This window comes from Gossypium raimondii, chromosome 3 (genome assembly GCF_025698545.1).
Source record: "Gossypium raimondii isolate GPD5lz chromosome 3, ASM2569854v1, whole genome shotgun sequence".
NCBI classification, from domain to species: domain Eukaryota; kingdom Viridiplantae; phylum Streptophyta; class Magnoliopsida; order Malvales; family Malvaceae; genus Gossypium; species Gossypium raimondii.
Window position 1 is genome coordinate 17,378,205 of NC_068567.1, and position 20,680 is coordinate 17,398,884.

The 20,680-nt window shown below is 33.4% G+C and overlaps 2 protein-coding genes and 3 non-coding genes across 7 annotated transcripts; all 5 read left to right on the plus strand.

Moving 5' to 3' along the window:
* Positions 1 to 15,054: 15,054 nt before the first annotated feature.
* On the plus strand, positions 15,055 to 17,782 carry LOC105797336 (uncharacterized). 3 transcript variants are annotated; one of them, XM_012627317.2, is made up of 3 exons: positions 15,055 to 15,203; positions 15,869 to 16,109; positions 16,609 to 17,782. In XM_012627317.2, exon 3 carries the CDS (start codon positions 16,642 to 16,644, stop codon positions 17,167 to 17,169), a length of 528 nt encoding a protein of 175 aa, XP_012482771.1. In that variant the 5' UTR covers positions 15,055 to 15,203; positions 15,869 to 16,109; positions 16,609 to 16,641; the 3' UTR covers positions 17,170 to 17,782. The 3 variants fall into 3 exon arrangements, with proteins under 3 accessions (XP_012482771.1, XP_012482774.1, XP_012482773.1); XM_012627320.2 differs by having other exon boundaries at positions 15,083 to 15,198; XM_012627319.2 differs by having other exon boundaries at positions 15,108 to 15,203; positions 15,860 to 16,109.
* LOC128040284 (small nucleolar RNA Z199) lies at positions 15,261 to 15,340 on the plus strand. Its single transcript, XR_008194940.1, has one exon. It is a non-coding gene; the product is annotated as a small nucleolar RNA Z199 (small nucleolar RNA).
* On the plus strand, positions 15,404 to 15,482 carry LOC128040121 (small nucleolar RNA SNORD18). Its single transcript, XR_008194780.1, has one exon. It is a non-coding gene; the product is annotated as a small nucleolar RNA SNORD18 (small nucleolar RNA).
* LOC128040287 (small nucleolar RNA R64/Z200 family) lies at positions 15,593 to 15,696 on the plus strand. The gene has a single exon (XR_008194943.1). It is a non-coding gene; the product is annotated as a small nucleolar RNA R64/Z200 family (small nucleolar RNA).
* A 619-nt stretch (positions 17,783 to 18,401) lies between the features above and the next one.
* Positions 18,402 to 20,471, plus strand: LOC105797337 (uncharacterized). The gene is made up of 3 exons (XM_012627323.2): positions 18,402 to 18,569; positions 19,434 to 19,625; positions 19,724 to 20,471. Exons 1-3 carry the CDS (start codon positions 18,402 to 18,404, stop codon positions 20,159 to 20,161), a joined length of 798 nt encoding a protein of 265 aa, XP_012482777.1. The 3' UTR covers positions 20,162 to 20,471.
* The last annotated feature ends 209 nt before the right edge of the window (positions 20,472 to 20,680 follow it).

Here is a 20,680-nt window from a genome sequence, read left to right on the forward strand (position 1 = left end):
ATCGTATATGTACATAATGAAATCAATATGTATACAACTTAGTGTCCAATCACATATACAACATTAGTAACATTATATTATGGGCACGTACCTTTGATGTCATTATATTATACACATGTGACCATTTCAATGAAATCATTCAATCATAAACTATACACGCTCAATACAAATCAACTTATCCTTTAATCGACTAATCCAATAAATTTATAAAAGCTAAATTCAAACTTGTATTACTCACTTAACTATCATTACCAATTTGTATGTATCTTATTCATAAATTTTAAGCCTACTTTAAAATCATTTATATATATATATATATATCATTTAAAATACCAAAACATGCATATTTATCTATTACAAGTTTATGCATATGAATACACCATTTTAGCCATATCCAAAAATCCATACAATTCATATAATTTTACAAATATAAAATCGAATATTAAGTCCACTTGCATAAGCAAATCGTACCTTTATTAAATACTCCACATTCCTAATTTATTTCATAACAAATTGGCATCCATAAATAAGCTCATAAATTGTACAAGATTTAGCCATTAAATCATAAGTCAAAATATGCCATTTCCTAATCAAACCATATCGATTCAAATAATAAAACCATACATATCAATTCACATTTTCCAAACCTATATCCATACACCAATTTATAGCATAAAACACACTTCCAAAATAGGTCTAGATCATGACCAAATATACACATATTCTTCCATACCTTATAATCGTACATACATATGCACATTACAAGTTTCTTTTAAATCAATTTATTAATGCAAATATATTCTTACAAACCAAATTTAACATCATTTCATCTATGATTTACTTAGCATTTCACCTATATGCCATAATCGAGTTCAGTTAATTACTAAATTACATAACAATACCTTAACAAAGCATATCAAACAAGATTCACATATATTTACTTATAAATAAACCATAGCGAAACACCAAGACCAAAACCAAACATATCACACATATCATATATATATATATATATCACATAACCAAGATTAATTAAGCTTGAATATCATTTACCTCATTACCGAAGCACATGACTAAAACACCATAACATATATATACCAAACTCACATCACTTACATGCTTTAACTAAGCTAACCTATGCCAATTATTTACCACCTTCTTAACAAAACATATCAAACATAATTCACATAAATAAATATGCCATAGCCGAAATACCAAAATCAACATATCTATCACTTGATCAAAAGCATAAAAACCATGCTTAACAAAATAAATAAGCCATTTTCGCATGGCTCATATTTACAACCCAAAAATCAAACATATTAACTAGACTATACATGCCATAAGTTTAAATTTAAACCTAGTAAAATACCGAAAATAGTCGATAGTGTGATAGACTTCTCTGACGATCCCCGTGCTCTTAACCAACTTCCAAATCTATAAAATTGAAAGCAATTACACACAGTAAGCTATTAAAGCTTAGTAAGTCATAAGCAAATAAACATTTAATCATTTACGTAAATTAAGCTAGAAAATTAGTAATAAACCATTATAATTTCACATATAATTCAATTTATCAACTTATATATCAAAACTTATATAATTTGTAATAACTTCCATTTTTACCGAATAATCAATTGAACATTAATATAACCAATCATCACTTTCCTCTATGCACATATACATCAAAGGTCGAATACATATATATTCAAATATGCAATCACATAATTCATATTTCACATAACTTCATATCATCAATTCAAGTATACAACTTACCTTATTTTCAAATAGGTAATCAACTATCACATATCTAGTCACTTAGCCTGATTTATACATTCGTACACAACTTATCTTTGCCCGTTGAACCATTCGGAATTAAAAAGGATACTCGGATAGTCGGAAGACTCGTACAATGCCAACGTCCCAGACGTTGTCTTACATGTAATCACATATTGATGCCACTGTCCCAGACAAGGTCTTACACAAATCAAATACGATGCTAATGTCCTAGACATGGTCTTACACGTAAACACAAGTCGATGCCAACATCCCAGACATGGTCTTACATGAAAACACATATCGAAATCCTATGTCATGACATATGTATCCTAACTATTCCTAAGGCCCATACAGGGCTTTCGGACGTCGTAACTCAGTCAAAACGAATTCATAAACATAGCTGCCAAGCTTGTACACATTCGACTAATACATATATTTATTCACATATTCACTTCAGCACATATAATTCACATTTAATTAAAAATAACAACTTCTATTTGCTTATAAACTTACCTCGAATATCGACGGACGGAATAGACGACTATTCGATTATTTTTGTTTTTCCCGATCCAAATCTGTTTTCTTTGGTTCACTATCTAAACATATTCAAATTAAACTTATTTAAACATAATTCCATTCAATTTAATCCAAAAACACATAAATGAGAAATTTACCATTTTACCCCTGACATTTTACACTTTTTCGAATTTAGTCCCTATTGCATAAAACACAAAATACACAAAATTTCATAATACCCATGCTTGGCCGAATATCACTCTAGCTCATCTAAGTCCATACATTTCATTTATTTCACATTTTAGTCCCTCAAAAATTTATTTTCACAATTTAGTCCAATTTACTCAAATTCATCAAAAATACAAAGACAAAACATGATACTTTAACACATATATTTAATATTTCATCATCAAACAACAAAAATCTCAAACATTCATCAACGGTACATTTCAAAATCACCATCAATTCACAAAATTAAGGCATGGGTTTTGAAGAACACGAAGCAACGATCTCAAAAACATAAAAATTATCAAAAAATAAATTAAAACATACCTTGAATCAAGCTAGATAATGCCGAAACCTAAAGAAAACATGGATGGTTTCTTTCTTTTCTCCATTCGGCCAACAAACATGAAAATAGCCATCTTTTATGTTTTATTTTATTATAACTTAATTTATTAACTAAGTTACAAAATTAACCTTTTAGTAATAAATATTTATAACATATAATATAAGGCTAAATTTGACCATTGCCACCCACTAACATTAAAATGGCCTAATTTCCACATAAAACCTCCATTTTATAAAGACAAAAACAATTAAGCACTTTCATATTTAACCCTCAAATTTTTACTTTACGCGATTAAGCCATTTTCAAAAATTAAGCACACAAACAATAAAATTATTTCACGAAACTTTCACACATAATTTCACACATATTTAACAAAGAAAATAATATTAAAATATTTTTCAGACTCAGATTTTTGGTCCCGAAACTACTGTTCTGATTAGGGTCAAAATCAGGCTGTTACAACCACTCTTGGTTTCACTAACCCAATTTCTTCTAACCCAGTTTTTAGGGTGTGACAAAGAAAGGAATCAATGTAACAGCCTATTTTTCAATAGTGTCGAAAACTGTGATTTCAAGATCACAAATTTTGAAGAGTGAGTCTATAAATAATATTATTTAATAATTACAACTCAAATCTAGTAATATAGTGAATCATGATTTGATAGATTTGTTAATTGGTCGATTAGACAAAGTACAAGTGGTTCATACAAGTCGGTGTTTTTGAAAAATAAGATATCGGGACCTTATTTTTGTAAACCGAGATTATAAATATTTCTATTGAATATTTATAGAGCTATTATATAGGAGAATTGAGGTTTGGTCTAAAAATTTTGGTGTTTAAATAATTAATTAAGGTACAATGATTGAATCGTAAAACTATAAAATTTAATCGCTATTGAATTTTATAAACTAAAGTGCCTAATTATTAATGGTTTAAGGATTTAAAAGGCAAATTGACCCTTTTAATAAATGATGGACGGTTTTTGTAGTTTTTAAGTGAAGAATATGTTTATTATAATATAATTAATAATATATGATAAAACATTAAAAAAAACAATGTCATCTTCTTTAGTTTTTCTTTCACCACAAAAAACTCACCAAAAAGAATAGGGAAGCTATTGTTGTTAAGCTCTCAACATTCTGCCATTGCATGGTAAGCTTCTCAATGCCCGGTTTTAATAATTTTTATATTTTCTATATCGTTGAAATTAAGTCTAGTTAATTTGTATCTTCGTTTTTAAAATTGTTAAAGATTTCTAAAGTTTTCATTGATGAAATTGAAGTTTTGATGTTTAATAATTTGATTATAAAATAAGACTAATCAGTAAAGTGAAATTTGTTAATTTTGAGTATAAGGACTAAAATGTGTATATGTGAAAATTGATATGAAATTTCTTTAATTATTGTATTTAGAGGGTGTATTGGGATAAGATCAAGTTTGATTAAAAGTTTGGGGTTTAAATTTGATAGATATAGCTATTTAGGTTGTAGTGAATAAATTGAATAAAATGAAAAATTTTACGGCAATTTGAAAATTGAAATTGAATTAATATATGATTACAATGGGATTTTTGAGATTTTGAAATTGATAAATTGAATTAAATTATATTATATATTAGTGTTTGAACCAAATGGTATATAAAGCGAAAAATGAAATATTACTGAATAGTCATTAGATGTGTTTGTGGTTGTTTTGGTTAGGTAAGTTCGTATAGACTTACTTTATTTAATTTTGATATGATTATGTTATTTTTTTTTCTTGCTAGTTAGAAATTTTATATATAAAGTTTTGTCATCAAATGGGTCAAATTGTAAAATAATGAAATATATGATAAAATGAATAAATGTGTGGTATTGGATGATTGTGGAATTGTTATATAATTCTATTATATGTGTATAATGTTTATTTTAATTAATTCTTGTTTATGTTGGGTTGTATGTATTTTTGTGTGATTAAATTGTTGTAAAATAACGACTTCAATATTGAAATAATTAAATTGTGAAATGAGATATAGTTGATAAAATGAATATGAGAATGTATATGGTTGAGTTACATGTATATAAAAATGTTCAAAGGATTGGAATGAAATGAATATGAATATGGAGGCCTGTGTGAACTTAGAGAATAGCTATGATACAAATGACATGTCATTAGGGTTATTACAATTTCAAATGTTAATCTTGGATGTTTTATCGATGGCGGCCGACCATTGGCGGCAGAAAACAAACTCGGGCGGGCTCCGCGCGGTTCGCGTTTTCTTGTGTTGAGAGCTTCTCATTTTCTTATATTATAGAAGCCCGCGTCCACGCCGGGGACGGGTAAAGCCCAGCGAAGCAGTAGGGAGCACTGAACAATGGGGGGTGAGGGCGATTTTGCCCATGGGTTGAACCACGCCACAGGCTGAAGTCCTTCCACAGCAAGGGAAAGGCATTAGGTTAGGGGGCTGGGCGAAAATAGCTCCTCCGCATCCCAAAGCGCGCTGCCCTCCTAGGCGCGCAACACTAAGTAATCCAAGCCAACCCACATTACTGACTAACGGCGGATAATCATATTTCTTAGAGGTACTAAATACAACCCCATGAATGAGCAAAATGGAGGTTGCATTAATGATAAAGATCTCTGGGGAAACCGCTAAAAAAAGATTGAACATGTGGGAGGATCCGAACGAATTCTGCTTTCATTTCCCCCGTATGGAGCACTGAGTTACGTTGGTTACCTAGAAACTAAATAATAAACATGAAAACTTCCCTCTTACTTAACATCGCTAAAAAATCGTTTTTATACTTTATATTTTATTTTCGATCTGAGACTATAGTTCTCAAGAACATATTAAAGCACTCCTTGGAGTTCCTAAAAAATACACTCTTTCTGCCATATTGTTGGTTGTGCTTTTTGATTGTGCGCAGCTTTTCCAGACCATATTCTTTCTTCTTCGAGCATTTCGACGATTTGTTGAATCTTATTAGGTGAGGGTACTTCGGATTTTCGTAAATCGATAATAAGGTCAGCTACCTGATTTTCCAATGGGGTGAGCTTTCGCATATGTGAGGCCTTGTTAGCTTAGCTCCACCCGTTGGTGCCGGTTGCTCCTGCTGCTCCAACTCCCTCCAGAGAAGTTCTCACCAACAGCAGAAAGATACCAAGCAGCAGATACGGGTTTAGCGGGAACAGCTAGCTTTATCGGAAGGAGCTGAATCCACATCTGCTATAGCTAAAATACCTGTTTCTGACCCATGTGGTTTTACTCAACTTGAGGCCAAAACGCCTAATTTGAGCATCTTTGTTTAGAGAGTTGGGTATTTGAGTTGAGCATATAACTAAAAGGATGCCAACCCTGATTTGCTTGTTTCCCTTGTTTCCGAGCCCAAAGCCCTCGCTTCGGGTTGGGTTTGGCTCTCTGGATAGGGGTACATTGGACATCAAAGTCTTATAGCAAAAATCTTCTTTTCCGACCCCACCTGTACTTTGCCCAATTGGAAGAGGAAAGCACTTTCCCACTCTGGTTGAAAAGATCTGGTTGAGAAGCCTATCTAGGCAAGGTAAAGAACTAGACTTCTGCACTGAACCTCAAAGACTCAATTACCCTATAAGATATGGCCAAAGAACGTCAATTACCCTTTAAGTAAGATATGGCCTTTTCGAACTATCTCATTAGCTGTAAACTTTAATGAAAGAAAAATAGTCTATTTAATAGATTGAACACTTGGTTGACTTTCCTCTCTCTTTGCCGAGTCGGTCTCACAGTCAGGTTTTTTCTAGGTAAACACTTGTACAAAATCTGGTCATCCTAACCCATACATTTCAACGGATTGAAAGTGAAGGCTTATTTGAATTCAGTCTATCCTTTTGACGGCCATTTTCAAGAGGTACCCACTCGAGAGTACTACTTTGCTCACTCCATGAGATAATCTACTTTGTCTGATTGACTTCATTAGGGGATCCCTTTCATACTTAAGATCTTGATATACTGGCAGTTCAGTTCCTCTAGCATCGGATTGTGGGCATCTTTCTTCTAGTCCCCCTCCTCGTACATTAACAAGGGATGTTGTCCTTCAAAGAGCCAAGTCAGTAGACTTGCCTTCTTTCACAACCGGGTCTGTAACAGCTGATTCTCTTCCTCCAAACAGTAAAGGTATAGCGAAGAAAATAAGAAATCAGGAAAGGCATACTACCACTAATTCAGTCTAATTGGACTAAGGGTCTTAGAACCCCTTCCGGGGGGTAAGGGTCAAGATCAGTGCCTGCTATTCCTACTCCTACTTCTACGCTTCCTTTAGTACATGCCCACGAAAGAAAGAATGGGCAAGGTCCTTCATTTATTGTGGATTCTTCATAGCTCATGTGAGCAACATCGAGTAAAATTTACCATCCCGATCCACAGCTCGTGTGAGCATATACAGTCATAGTTCATGTGAGCAATCTTATAGCATGTATCCAAAGTAAATTTATTATAGTTCTCTAGGCGAAAAAAATAATTAAATGAATATTTAATGATTTTGTTTTTTGACTACGGTTAAGATGTTTTGTGAAAACTTAAAACTTTGAATATTTACTGATTTTGTTTCTTTCAAAAAAATACTTATTAAAAATATAATCTTTTGAAAGTAAAGTGCGACATTATATTATAACGTCATTTTAAGTTATTTGAAAATAAATATTTTGTATTATAATTATTTATTAAAAATGTTTTGGCTAAAATCTTTATAGCAACGGAATTCCATAAAACTACTTAAAAATTACGAATTATAATTTTATTTTAAACCACGTAAAATCGTAAATATTTTAAATAAACTCCATATTTTAAAATAATTGAAATTGCATAAATTTTTCATGCATGTATAAAAGTTCTAAGTTATAAAGTAACCAACAACCCAAAATAAAAGAATTGTCCAAAGTCCAAAGTCCAAAGTCCACAAACAAAAACCACATAGTTTAAAAATCAATTATTAAAAACCCATAAAATAAACCACCTGAGAGGCTCCACCGAATGTTGAATCCAAGTCCTATGTCCGAGTATTACTTGAAAGGTTATAACACTAAAAGGGGTGAGCTTTTAAAGCGCAATGTGGGTCTTTTAACAAATAAATGTAAATAAACACATAATCATCAATCAATTAAATATTTCACTTTATGCACATGATCATGGCAGTGTTGTTTTATAAAAAAATTATGCAAATTTATTTAAAACGTCTTACCCATCACCGCTACACACCACAATCTAGTTTCCCAGAACTCATCCATCCAAACACTCCAATTTGTGAATAGTGTCACAGTAATGCAGATAAACTTCCAGTTAATAATATTGTGGACAAGCCACCACTTTTGCAGATAATTCGCCACTTAATAAAATTATAGACAAGCCACCACTTTTGTAGATAAATTGCCACTTTATAATATTGTGGACAAGCCACCATTTTTGCAGATAAACTATCACTTTTTCCTCCTTTCACATATCTCATCCCATGCATGTGATATGGCCACTAAAATCACTTTTTAACTTTAAAAATCAATTTTTCACTTTGGCATGTGAGACATGCTCATTATATCACTTATCACTTAAAATCACTTAGGCATGCTTAACTTGCTAATCACATATTTACACAATATATATCAATATTTCACATTTTATAAATCATGCAAAACTCACCTATGTCATAACATCACATAACATGAGAATGAGATTTTCATACATTTTATATCAACAATAATAATCAAGATCACACATCATACAAATCACAAAAACAACGATTTAGTTTTACTTACTTGGATATTCCAATTCGATGGGTTTTTATTCCTCTTTTCGAATACATAGAGTATTATTGATAAGCACCATCTAATAATACTAATAAATTTTTAACAACATGAAACATATTTTCATATTTTTTAATTAATGTAAAACCTACACCTAATTGTAGATTCAGTGTGTTACAACTCTCTAAGACGCCTACACTTGGATCTATCTAGTAGATCACTTAGTCACACAAACGGTAGTCCTTCGTTAAAGTTTACACCATGATCATCATAAGAGATAATTTTATTAAACGAATCTCTAATTTGACACTTACCTTTGTGAATTAAGAATTGTGATTCCTTTCACGAGTATGACGATTTTTCGTGTTGATGCCGATCGGCCCTTCAAAAAGACATCATAACTAAGTTAATAAACGAAGGAAAAATTCACCATAACTGTTTTGAATATTTGGTCAAGAGAGAAACGGTGAGGGGGAGTGGTTCTCATTCAACCCTTATACTTCCTCCATCTCGATCGAAAAGAAGAGATTAGTGGATCGTCATGATTTCGATTCAGAAAAATTGAATGATCTAAAAATGGGGTTGATTAAGAGTAAGTTTACGAAATAAAGACTTAGAGTTTAAGAAACTAAGAGAAATATATAGTGCAAAATTTTATTTACTAAAAGAAATGATGTAGGTTGAAAAATGATAAAAAAAATAGGAGGAAACACACTTAAAAGATGAGAAAGGATAAGAAAGAGAAATAAGAGAAAAATAAGAAAAAAAGAAGAGTTGGGCGGTGGTTACCACGGTGGTGGAGGGTGGCGCTAAAGGTAGCGATGGAACAAAAAGAAGAGAAGAAGAGGATAGGTGATGAAGTGGTGGTATTTGGGTCGAATGGTGGTGGCTAATGATGGAGGAAAGGAGGCCATAATCAAAATAATTGTGGTTCAATGTGGTGTAAAAGGGGAGGGGGAGAAAAAAAAGGAGCAAAGGAGGGGAATGGCAATGAAAAGGAAAATAATAAAAAGATGGAACAAAAAAGTGTTCTTCATCTTGTCTAGGTTCAATGAACATCACACAAGGTAAGGGTGAAGAGAATGGTATGTTTAAGGGACAAAGGAGCAAAAAGAGGATCATGAGAGTAAAAAGAAGGCTTAATGAGGGAAGGTTGACTCACACACAAGGAAAGAATATTTCCACATGCATGGTAACTAGGTTGGACAGCAAGAAGTGTTCACGCTAGCTAAAGTTGTCAAAAAAATTAAATAAATATTTGGGAGTCTGGGGAATCGAACATAGGACCTTTAAAAAACTAATTAAACTCTTAACCACTTGACCACTCACTTGCTTGTTATCATTTTAACAGAAAATATTTTAAAACATGGGATGACATTTGCTAAGGGTTTAAAAAAATTTGCACGAAATAGAAATTAACGAGAGAGAAGGGATTCGAACTTAGATCATCAAGGACAGCTTCATCACTACTCAATCACTATAATTGATATTTCTTTATTATCAAATGTGTTAAGGTCATCTAAAAAAATTCGCATGTGACCATTCTCGGTTCATTAACCCAATTTCTACTAACCCAGTTTTTAGGCGGTGACAACTCTCCCTTCCTTAAAAAGAATTTCGTCCTCAAAATTCCTATTTTTTAAGCCAATTCACTTACTCACAAATTTCATAACTCTTCTTTCAAAACCAATGACCATGCTTTCACTGTGCAACTCTAATTCCAATGTAGTTCTAATACTTCACCCTAAATATCCAATAGAATTCCTATTTACTTACATTGATTGTCTCAAGGGACTATCTATAGAAATATCATTAACGATTTCCTTATTCCCAAATTCTTAATTTCATAGATACACTATTAACAACAAATATTTTGTTAATACCAATTCTCAATCAGTGTAAGGCACAATTAGAATGGATCTTAAAAGTACCTTCGATAACATTAGCTGCATCATGGTCCTCTCTACGCCTCGCTGCATAAACTAAAGCAAGCTGTCTAACAACAGTGCGATTCACACCCTGACCAGTTGTTCTCTACCCAATGTTACCGGCTTTGTTATTACCACACCCCCTTTGATTTTGATTTAGTTGGGGTTGCGATGTTTGCCTCTGACCCCTCACATGCAAACAATCTTTAATCTGGTGCTCCATGGATCCACATTTTAAACAAGCTCCCATTTTCCTCCAACCCTTTCTCTCATGGAATTTCCCGCAGTGAACACATTCACGAATTTTGTTTCTATTTGCCGTAACAGCTGGATACTGTCGAGGTCTATCATATCGAGTCCTCTTTGTCAGGCACGGGTTAGCACTTCCCAAACCTAAGTCCCTCTTCATTGGAGTCTTGATCTTTTCTTTTCTTTCTCACTTAGCCTCTTTAACCTCTTCAAAAATCTTCACCTTCTCAACTAAGGTCTCAAAGATTCTCTCATGTAGCATAGCAACTTGGACCTGTAGATCATACTATAACCTATTCTCAAACCTATGCATACATATGCATATCGGCCCAACCTCAAAAACTCATCCTCATAGTCAGATACAATTCTTTCCCCTTGTTTCAGTTTGATAAACTCTAGTCTTTGGGCTTCAACATACATCAAGCCCACATACTTTTTTCGGAAGGCAATTTAAAAATAATCCCAAGTTATCCTATCAGCCTGAGTACCTTCCATAATGGATTGCCACCAGCAATAAGCCTCATCTCTTGGAAGAGCCATTGTACCCTTAAGTTTCTATTCTAGGGTACAGTCAAGCTCATCCAAGATTCTCTCGGTAGATGTCATCTAGTATTCAACTATCGCAGGGGTCATCGCAGCAACTCCCCTAAACACCTCAACTCCACTAGATCGAAGCCTCTCAGTAATAGACTTGCAGCTTTCAGCCTCAATAGTGCGTAAGATATTGCACCATCAACAGGTTTAGGATTTGCCTCCTCATTAACAAACTGCTCGGACTCATGACTTATGTTATCCATAATAGGATCGCTCTTGTTAACACCAAGGTTCTGTATAGGTACCCGACCAGTAGATGACTCTTTTCGAGCCGTATGACAATGTGCACCATGAGTTCGAGCTCCTTGGTTATTCATAGTTTAAGTCTTATGAAATTTTTTGACAATTATAGAATAAGTTTTGTGTTATCACTTGAATATTATCAATCAAAGTCTCACTATTTAAAAGTATATCACCTCTAATCTAAAATTTCCTAACTAAAGTTTCAAGCATAAAAAGTACTTATCTTAGATCAGTATTGGGAGTCTCAAATTTTTGGAGTTTTTAAATATTTTTTTAAAATTTAATAACAAAAGGCCTTTCTAAAAATCTTTTAAAATATGCATGCAGACCTATTTAAAATACACAGTCTGAGTTTTAAATCGGGCTCTAATACCACTAAATGTAATGCCCCAAACTCGGCCTAGATGTTATGGCAGAATATCGAAAGTTACATATAATGTTTACTCGATTTTATTTTTTGTTTTGTTTTTGTAGTTGACATCTTGCGGAACACGTCGATCGGATCAACTTGGAGCACACACTATCCAACCTCTATTTAGGTAGTTTCTTAATTGATCCAGACTAGGTTATATAGCGTGTATATAGGGTTGTATTTATGTTTAAGTTATTTTGGTTGTTCATGGTATTGGTTTGGTGATGTTGGATGATTTGGTATATTTATGTGATATGTTGTGGCAAGTGAATAACCAACTTGAAATGTGATTTACTTGAGACAATGGATGTATAATGGTCAAGTTTGTTTATGGTTTGTATGTATATAAATGGTTATTTGGTATGGCCTAATGGTTGAATTGAATTTCATGTTAGTATGTGGATTGTATAAGGTTTCTAAGTTTGATATAATGATGATGATGATGATGATGATGATGATGATGATGATGATTTTGGTTGTTTGATAAGATGTTTAAAGATGTATATTATGGCACTTTAGTAAGTTATGCTTGGAGCATATGTATAGCCAATTTATAATATTAAAGGATTATGTTAATATGGTAGAATTGGTATGGTTGTTTGACTATGAAAATGAGATGGCAAGTGATAGGTTGAACTTGTATATTATAAGTAGTTAAATGGCATGAAATGATTCATGTTAACTATGTTCGTTTTGGTATCAAATGTAAGTGCAATGAATGAAATGTTTTGATGTTGAAATGGTGCCAATAAGGCACATTAGTTAGAAGTTTAGACATTGTTTTGAAATGTGTTTTGACATCTTTAAATAGGTACATCATTGAGTATAAGCATTGACATGTGTTTGGAACGTTTGAGTTAGGTAACTTGCATGTAAAGTTACTTTATGCTGTACACGATCTGGTATACGGCTATGTGTCTCCACACGGGTTGGTGACACGGCTATGTAACTACTGAAGAAAGTAAATTTTTGTTCCATGCGGTTTTAGTTAGTTACACTGCTTGATGACACGGCCGTGTGACTCAGGCACACATAGTCACAATTTGTCACACGGCTTGGATACACGGCAGTGTGACCCTTATTTATTGAAATTCTCATATTTTTTGTTAAGTTTACAATTAAGTCCTTACATGACAATTTCTACACCACTGCTAGGTCACCATCTGGCCTCCTCTAATAAGCTCTCCGACCAACAATGACAATTTGTTTATGTGATTACTAGATTTTTATTGTCTTCTAACTATTATGAAGTATGAGCCATAAAAAATCGAACCAACATAAAATAAGAAGATAAAAATCCAATGGAGTTGTTTGCATCTACAATTTTTTTGTTCTTTCGCATATTTCCTCAGGAAACAAATAGAAAAAAAATCCAACTACCCAAAAAACTGAAAAAAGAGGAAAAAGAACTTGAATGCGAAAATCCAAAAAAAAGATGAACCCAAGACTCGAAATATAAAACAAAGATAAACTCTGAACCTAAAAGGTAAAAAGAAAGCAATGTAAACAAAAAAAAAAGATCCATTTTTTTGTTATTTCTCATATTTTCTCAGGAAACAAACAGAAAAAATCCAACTACCCAGAAACTTTATTAACTGTCGGGTTTCAATAACGAGTTCTTCATTTCGGGCCTATTGGGTAATCCATATCTTTGTAGCCCAAATTTGAACCTGCTTCCTCCATGCCCAAGAATCAAACTCAATACCTTTTATGTCGAACAAAGAAGTAGCAGCAGCGGTAGCAGAAGGTGAATGAGAGGAACTGAAATCAGCCATTGAAAGCAAACATGTTTAGCAGAGAAAATAAGATAAAAGGAAATTGAGAAGAAGAAAGGTCGTCGGGAAAAAGAAAGAAATAAAAAAAAAGAAACTAGTTTTAAATATATATTTTAATACTTTTTTATATTATGACATCATTTATGCAACGTGTCACAATCTTATTCCGCCACATGTCCTGAACTTAACGACATTAGACTCAGGTACCGGTTTAGTTGACGGAAAAAAATTTCGGGTACCAATCTGGGACAAAAAAACCATAAGTGCCAATTTGGGAAAAGTGGACAAGTTTAAGTACCAATTTTATATTTAACCCTTTAATTTTTTAATTTTATGAAAATTTTAACTTTTATTTAATAGAATCGGATGGAACGGTCGAACCGATCGTACCAGTCAAACCAATCGAATTGGTTGGACTAACATACTGGTGGCCTAATCAGTTCAACAACCAGTTCGATTCTAAAAACTAGATTGGACTTGTTGGTCAGATTGATTACACACGAAACTGATTACACAAGGCATAAGTGGACTTATTTAGGTACAAATTAAAAGTAAAAGGTTTAAAAATAAAATTGTGGAAATTATGGTATAAATGAAATTTTTGAACATTTATATTGTATTAAATTAAAAGCATGAAGCTTCGTCACTGTTTTTAGAACTGGACCGGACTGGCCAATCAAACTGATTGGATCAGGAGTCGATTGGGGTACCAATCCAAAATAAGGGGTCATATTGGTTGACTTGTGAACCGGTCGGATAGCCCGAATTGGCGATTAAACTGTTTTATCTATTTTTTAAATATTTTTTATTTTTAATAATTTATTCAATCGAATCGATTATTGAACCGGAATCCATTAATTTGATCGGTTTGTTTTCCGATCCAATTCTAAAAATCTCAAACTTGGTTGATGATATATTATAAATTAAAATTAAAAAGGTTATCATGTTTTTCCAGATTTTAAAAAGAATTTTGAAATTCAAAATTCAACTATTACGAAAATAGGGTTCGATTTGTCTAAATTTAAATTTGACTTTTATGTTTTATTCAAATAAGGAATTTATATTTTCAAATCAAAATCAAAATTTGTTTACCCAAATAATGGTTTCTAAAGAGGCCAAAAATTAATTTGAGATGAATTATTTGACATTTAAAAAAAAAAACCTGCTGTGCCAAAATTTGAAAACCCAATTAAGCCAACGATTAGCTGGGAAGGCCCATAGAGGCATAGACAAAAACGGTACCATTTCTATCTAGGGTTTATTGAAGCCCCCTCAATTGGATCTATAAATAATTGCCCAAACCTAAAACCCTTGCCATCCTATATTTTCTCTATTCTCCTCGTTAAGGGTTGTCTGGCATTCTCAATCTCTTTCCAAATGTACTGTAAGTTTATTTGTTTTTTCTTTTCTGAAATTTTGATTTGTAAATTTCGTTTTTATCGATCAGTTGATGAGAAAAATAAAACTGCAACAATATGATTGGATTTATTCCATGATTACTTGTATTTAAGTCTGATGATCTTTCTTTTCTTACATATTTTTCTTGAAATTTCTTCAAAGTTAATTTTTTTCTTCAAATATTTTGAGATATGATGAGGTTTTATTTGGTCCGTGTTTCTGATTAAACAGTGACCGATAAATTTTTTAACCAAACTCTGATCTCAATAATTCATATTTTATTTGTAGACATTTTATTGGCAGAAATCTTAATTAACTCTTAATTTCTTATTATTTTAATATTTTGTGGATTAATTGCTTTTCAGAAACAAAGTGCTTCTGCTATGATTAATTATGAAAAAATTCACATGTCAGACTTCAGAGATTTTTTTTAAAAAAGAAAATCTATGAGAAGGAAATTCATATTTTCTGAGCAGAAGTTTTATTTATTCTTAAAATATTCCTTACAGGCTACAACCTTGTGAATATGAATGATAAAATGCCGTTTAGTACTAACAGTAATAGCAATAGTAAGAAAACAAATTATACTGAACATGGATATAGTATATTAATGAAAACCATAATTTGACCTAATGTCAAAAGCTTTTGCAGATTTGGGGGCTTTGGTTTCGAAGTAACTGAACATGGATATTTCAGCTTTCACGAGCCTCCCAAACTCATCCAAAGCAAAAGCATAAAACGGAAACTACGACATCCACAGTTCTTTGTGTATTTCCTTGTCCTTGCGCTCTGCTGCCAATACGCTCAAGAGAGAGGAGGAAGATTCATGTCATTCTCAGCGACTCTTTTATGTCTCTGGGGATTGTCAAATCGTGCAAGTCGTTTAGATCAAGTTAGTTTGGTTTGATTTCTTCTAAAATTGGGGGCGCTTTTCTTGTTTCTGACCGCTAATTTATGGTTTAATTAAGTATTTGATTGTTTTGACTTCGTAATTCGTTAATTTATCTCATTTTAGTTATCAGATTTGTTGGTTCAGTTTTTTATTTTCTGGTTTTTGTGTTGTTTCATGAGTCATGCTCATTTTGATGCAAAAGCTTCTCCTTCTTAGGGTTTCTTTTCCTTAGTTCATTCATAATTTAAGTCATACTATGCTTACCATTCTTCTTGAAAATCGGATACAAGTTTTAGTTTTCAATAATGCTTGTAATTTTAATCCTTCCGATATCTGTCATTTGATTGTCAAACTCTGAATTTGGGGAAGCCATTATTATGTATGAACTACTATGACCTAACCATTTAACCTTCAAATACTGCCTGCAATGCCCTTCATAGGGGAAGACGTAAATTATAGTTTCTACTAACCTGTGAAATCTATTTTTTTGTATTTGCAGTGATATTAGTCTTGTGAACGGTGGTGCTGAACCATGATTCTCGGAAGTAACTCTGTCCGAGAAACCCACTATGATGTTCTCTTTGTTAAGGAAGATGCGAGTTATGAAGAAATTCGTGCGAGTTATCGTATAGCTATCCTTAATTCTCATCCTGATAAGTTGAATTCTGACCATGAGACTGGAGAAAGATTTTTGAGAGTACATAAGGCATGGGAAATCCTTAGTGACCCCAAGTCACGGACTGCCTATGATAGCGAGCTGCGAGATTTAAGACAGGATGTAGTGGTCTCGGAAGATATTAGCTTAGATGATATGATAATTGAAGATGCCGGAGAGGTGATGGAGCTCTATTACCAGTGCCAGTGTGGTGATAACTTCTCGGTTGATTCTTTGGAGTTGAATCAAATGGGGTACACTTTAATGAGGGATGGGACTGGGATATTTGTAAGGACTCCTGATGCTTTACCAGCATCAATCGTTCTTCCTTGTGGCTCTTGTTCATTGCTTGTTCGGCTGATGATAAATCCAGATATTAAAGTTCCAATTGATGGGTATTTATGATTGGTCTTTCATTTTTGCTTTCGATGTTGAAACATAGCTGATGAAGGTCTTTATTCTTGGAATGTTTGTCTCTCAATATCCCCTGATTTTCACCATGACTGGGTTACATTTGCTATATTGGTGACAAAGAAAACTATGTATTGTGCCAACACAATTCGAAAGACTGTTGTGAGGAGGTTTCAAGCTTGCAGTTGATTAACTTCTTTTTGATACATCTGTTGTGTTTGAGATGAGGTTTATGCTTTAAGCTGTTCAAGGTGGAGTGATACAACTCGAAAAGAAATGTCGATTATGTCTTGCTCGAGTTAAGTAACTTATAGTTCGTCGAGCTTGAATCAAGAGTCTGTCAAAGTTGTGGGTTTTGGATCTGCTTGGTTATAGTCTTAATCTTTGGAGAGTTATAACTTAGTACTAACAGATATGAATGATCCGCCAACAAAGTTGATGTTCACTTTGAGATGGTTGGGTTTATGTTCATATTTGGACTGACTTTGTAAAATTATTCTTTGTTTATTCTTTAAGATAATATTTAGGTTTAGAAAGATGCAATAAATATTGAATATTGGGTTCTAACAATGGAAGGCAGTGGAAATGATTGCTCTTATTTATTTAATTTCTTTTATATCATTCATGTATGTGATGTTAGCTTCTAAATTAGGTGGCGCCAACTCTATCATGTTGCCTTTTCCATTTAGAAATGGTTCTCTCGTTCTCGGAGGGATAAATTTAATAATGTTGGACACGAGCACATGATGCAAAGAAAAAGAAAATATACATAAATATATGAACATATCAATATTTATATAATATAGTTTTAATCTATGAAATATTAGTATAAATATAAAACATAATTATGACACAGGTATAATGAACAAGGCAATGCCCCATTGCTTGCTCCTTCCATGTTATCAGAATCCTTGAGCAAAAGCTATTGTTTTATTATGGTCTATCATCATAGTTAGCTATTGCTATAATATCCTACTTGTGATGATTTCGTGCAAACAAGCCTTTTTACCTCTCCGTCATCATTATCCTTTGCACACATTGTTTGCACACATAGTTCCATTAATAAATTCATTATCCTTTCCCAACAGCTGCCATTAATAAATTCATGAAGTTGCTGTAATTTTTGGTTGCCTCGTGACAAATCTAAATTAACCTGGTTCTAAACATTTCACCCACCACCAAGATTCCATTTAAATGGCCCACAGCTCTTTCCCTTAGTACAGTTAATGTGGGTTGGCCATTATCATGAGTGTCATGCACCAATTTCACCGGCTCAGATTGCCATTTACTGTCATTCAATATTGAAGCATATAAATAGAACTGTGGTTGGATCTGGTTGTTCACGACATACTGCTCTTCACTCTCAATATAATCGTTTACCCAGTTTTATTCAGGTAAGCTGGATTTCTATTCCATGATTTGATTTGCAGTTTAAAGCTACTTGTTTCTAGATTGTCTAACGTCAAAGAACTAACGTTATCTTTCATATCATATTTGTCCAATCCTTATCGTCCTTGTTCGGTAACATGTCTCAGTTTTTAACGTGACTTTAGCTTGAAGTGGAAACTTGTGAATTACTCTAAAGGAACTATCTACGGAAAGATGAACAGGAATATCATTCAACTCCATAGGGGACTTCTTAGTCTTAGCCTTGATGAGCATTAGATAGCAATCTGAAGCTGAAAAGTGGGGTTTTGAGTGTCGGTAGTTAATCTCTCGCTATCATGCTTACCCCTTTTTAACTTCGTCTTTACCCCAAAGGATAGAGTGCCTGTACTTAGAGTAAGTTGTGAGGGAACTATCAAAACTAGCAGGTCAATTTCAACATCAAAATTCTAAAGAATGAATTCATGACACTCGAATTGGGTATGATGTTTTTTATTTTTGGGATTTTGTTTAAGGTAACATTTTGATTAGTAATTTCAAATGGAACTTTTATTTAAGTGATTAGACTGTTAAATTTATTTTAACAAATGTTCGATATATTCGGCTAATGAGTTTTAAGTAATGATTCGACGAATAGTGCGGTGGGATTAATAATCATCGACGAGTTGAATAACATACCTAAGATTCAAGTTCATTTTACTGTCACTGACTGGAATGAAAATTTTTGAATAGTTACTAGTGTAACTCAACTTTTCTTTAAATATTTTGAGGATTCTTAAAATGTCGCTGTCAAAAACGGTTAGAGCAGCATAAAAATGAACCATTGACAGTTAACGTTCTTTATAAGTAAATCTCATGTCTCAGTTTGACAGTTCCAGACAGCCGCTTTCTCCAACATGAGTGTCTTTTATCAGGAAGAGCAACCCCGTCAATCCAAGAGATGCAAGTTCCTAGCTACAGTTCTGAAGGAAGCATTTTCCAATTGCCGTACATTCAATGGACGGCGTTCTGATTCAGGTCTAGAGGAAGAATATTCAACAAGCGACATCAATGATGTATCCCAAGTACTAAACTTATTAACTAGCAGTAGCAGCAAAAGATGCTTTTTTTTTTGTCCCTGGTCTTCTACCTGCATCTTAACTGTTTGCGATGTTCTATACAGGAAGTTGTTTCCGAAATTCGAAGTCGAGCAATGGAGAAGATGAAGCACAGGCCGAGTCTAGTAGCAGAAAGCTTTTCATGGGTATTATCTCCATCAAAGCAGGCCAAAGGACGAGACAAAGATGAAAGAGAAGATGAAGCAGATGAATTCTTTTCTATTGGGAGTTGTTTCTCCTTGTGTCCGAGTGCTGCTAGTCGGGAAGCATTTCTATCGGCTAACACGGATTTTTCCCGTTCTTCGAGCATAAACAAAATCGATTTCCCGGAGATATGGAAATTCGATTTCCGAGATTTTAGCAGGCGATCAATCATTCACGAACTGTGTCATTGTGAAGGGTGGCCATTTGGGTTATGCAAGAAGACTGTGTTACTCCCGCCTCTGCCTAAATCCCCTTCCGAGTCTTGGTCTTGGCGTAAAGGCACCAAATTGAGATGCTAAGTCGCCATATTGTCTAATTATACTTGACATTGTTGAGCACTGTTGAATCCAATGAAAGCAGCCATATAACAATCAGAATTTACACAGTTTAACCAACAATGAGTGCTGTTGTCCAACACTATAAATGCAGCACAGAGATTCATCTGCTGATTCCTGACGATGGATTGAAAATGGTTACTGCAGACTGTATGATCTAAACAGGTTAATTTTAGCCTAGGATGTTAATCACGGATCAGGCAAGAATGAACAAATAGCATAGTGCAGATTCTCACATCTTATTCACAGAATGGAAAAGTTACCTCACTTCTAATTATCTGGTGTCACACTGAACCATGAATCACATGAATTTCTAAATGGACCACATTATCTCATCTTTGCTCCCAACTCTGTCTCTACCTTCTTTAGCAAATAGGTTTCATCAGGACCAAATGCATCAAAGTTAGTTTTGGGAGATCGGATTGTTTTCTTCCCAATGTAACTTCAATACAGAATACCTTGTACCAAATTGAAGTAACCCAA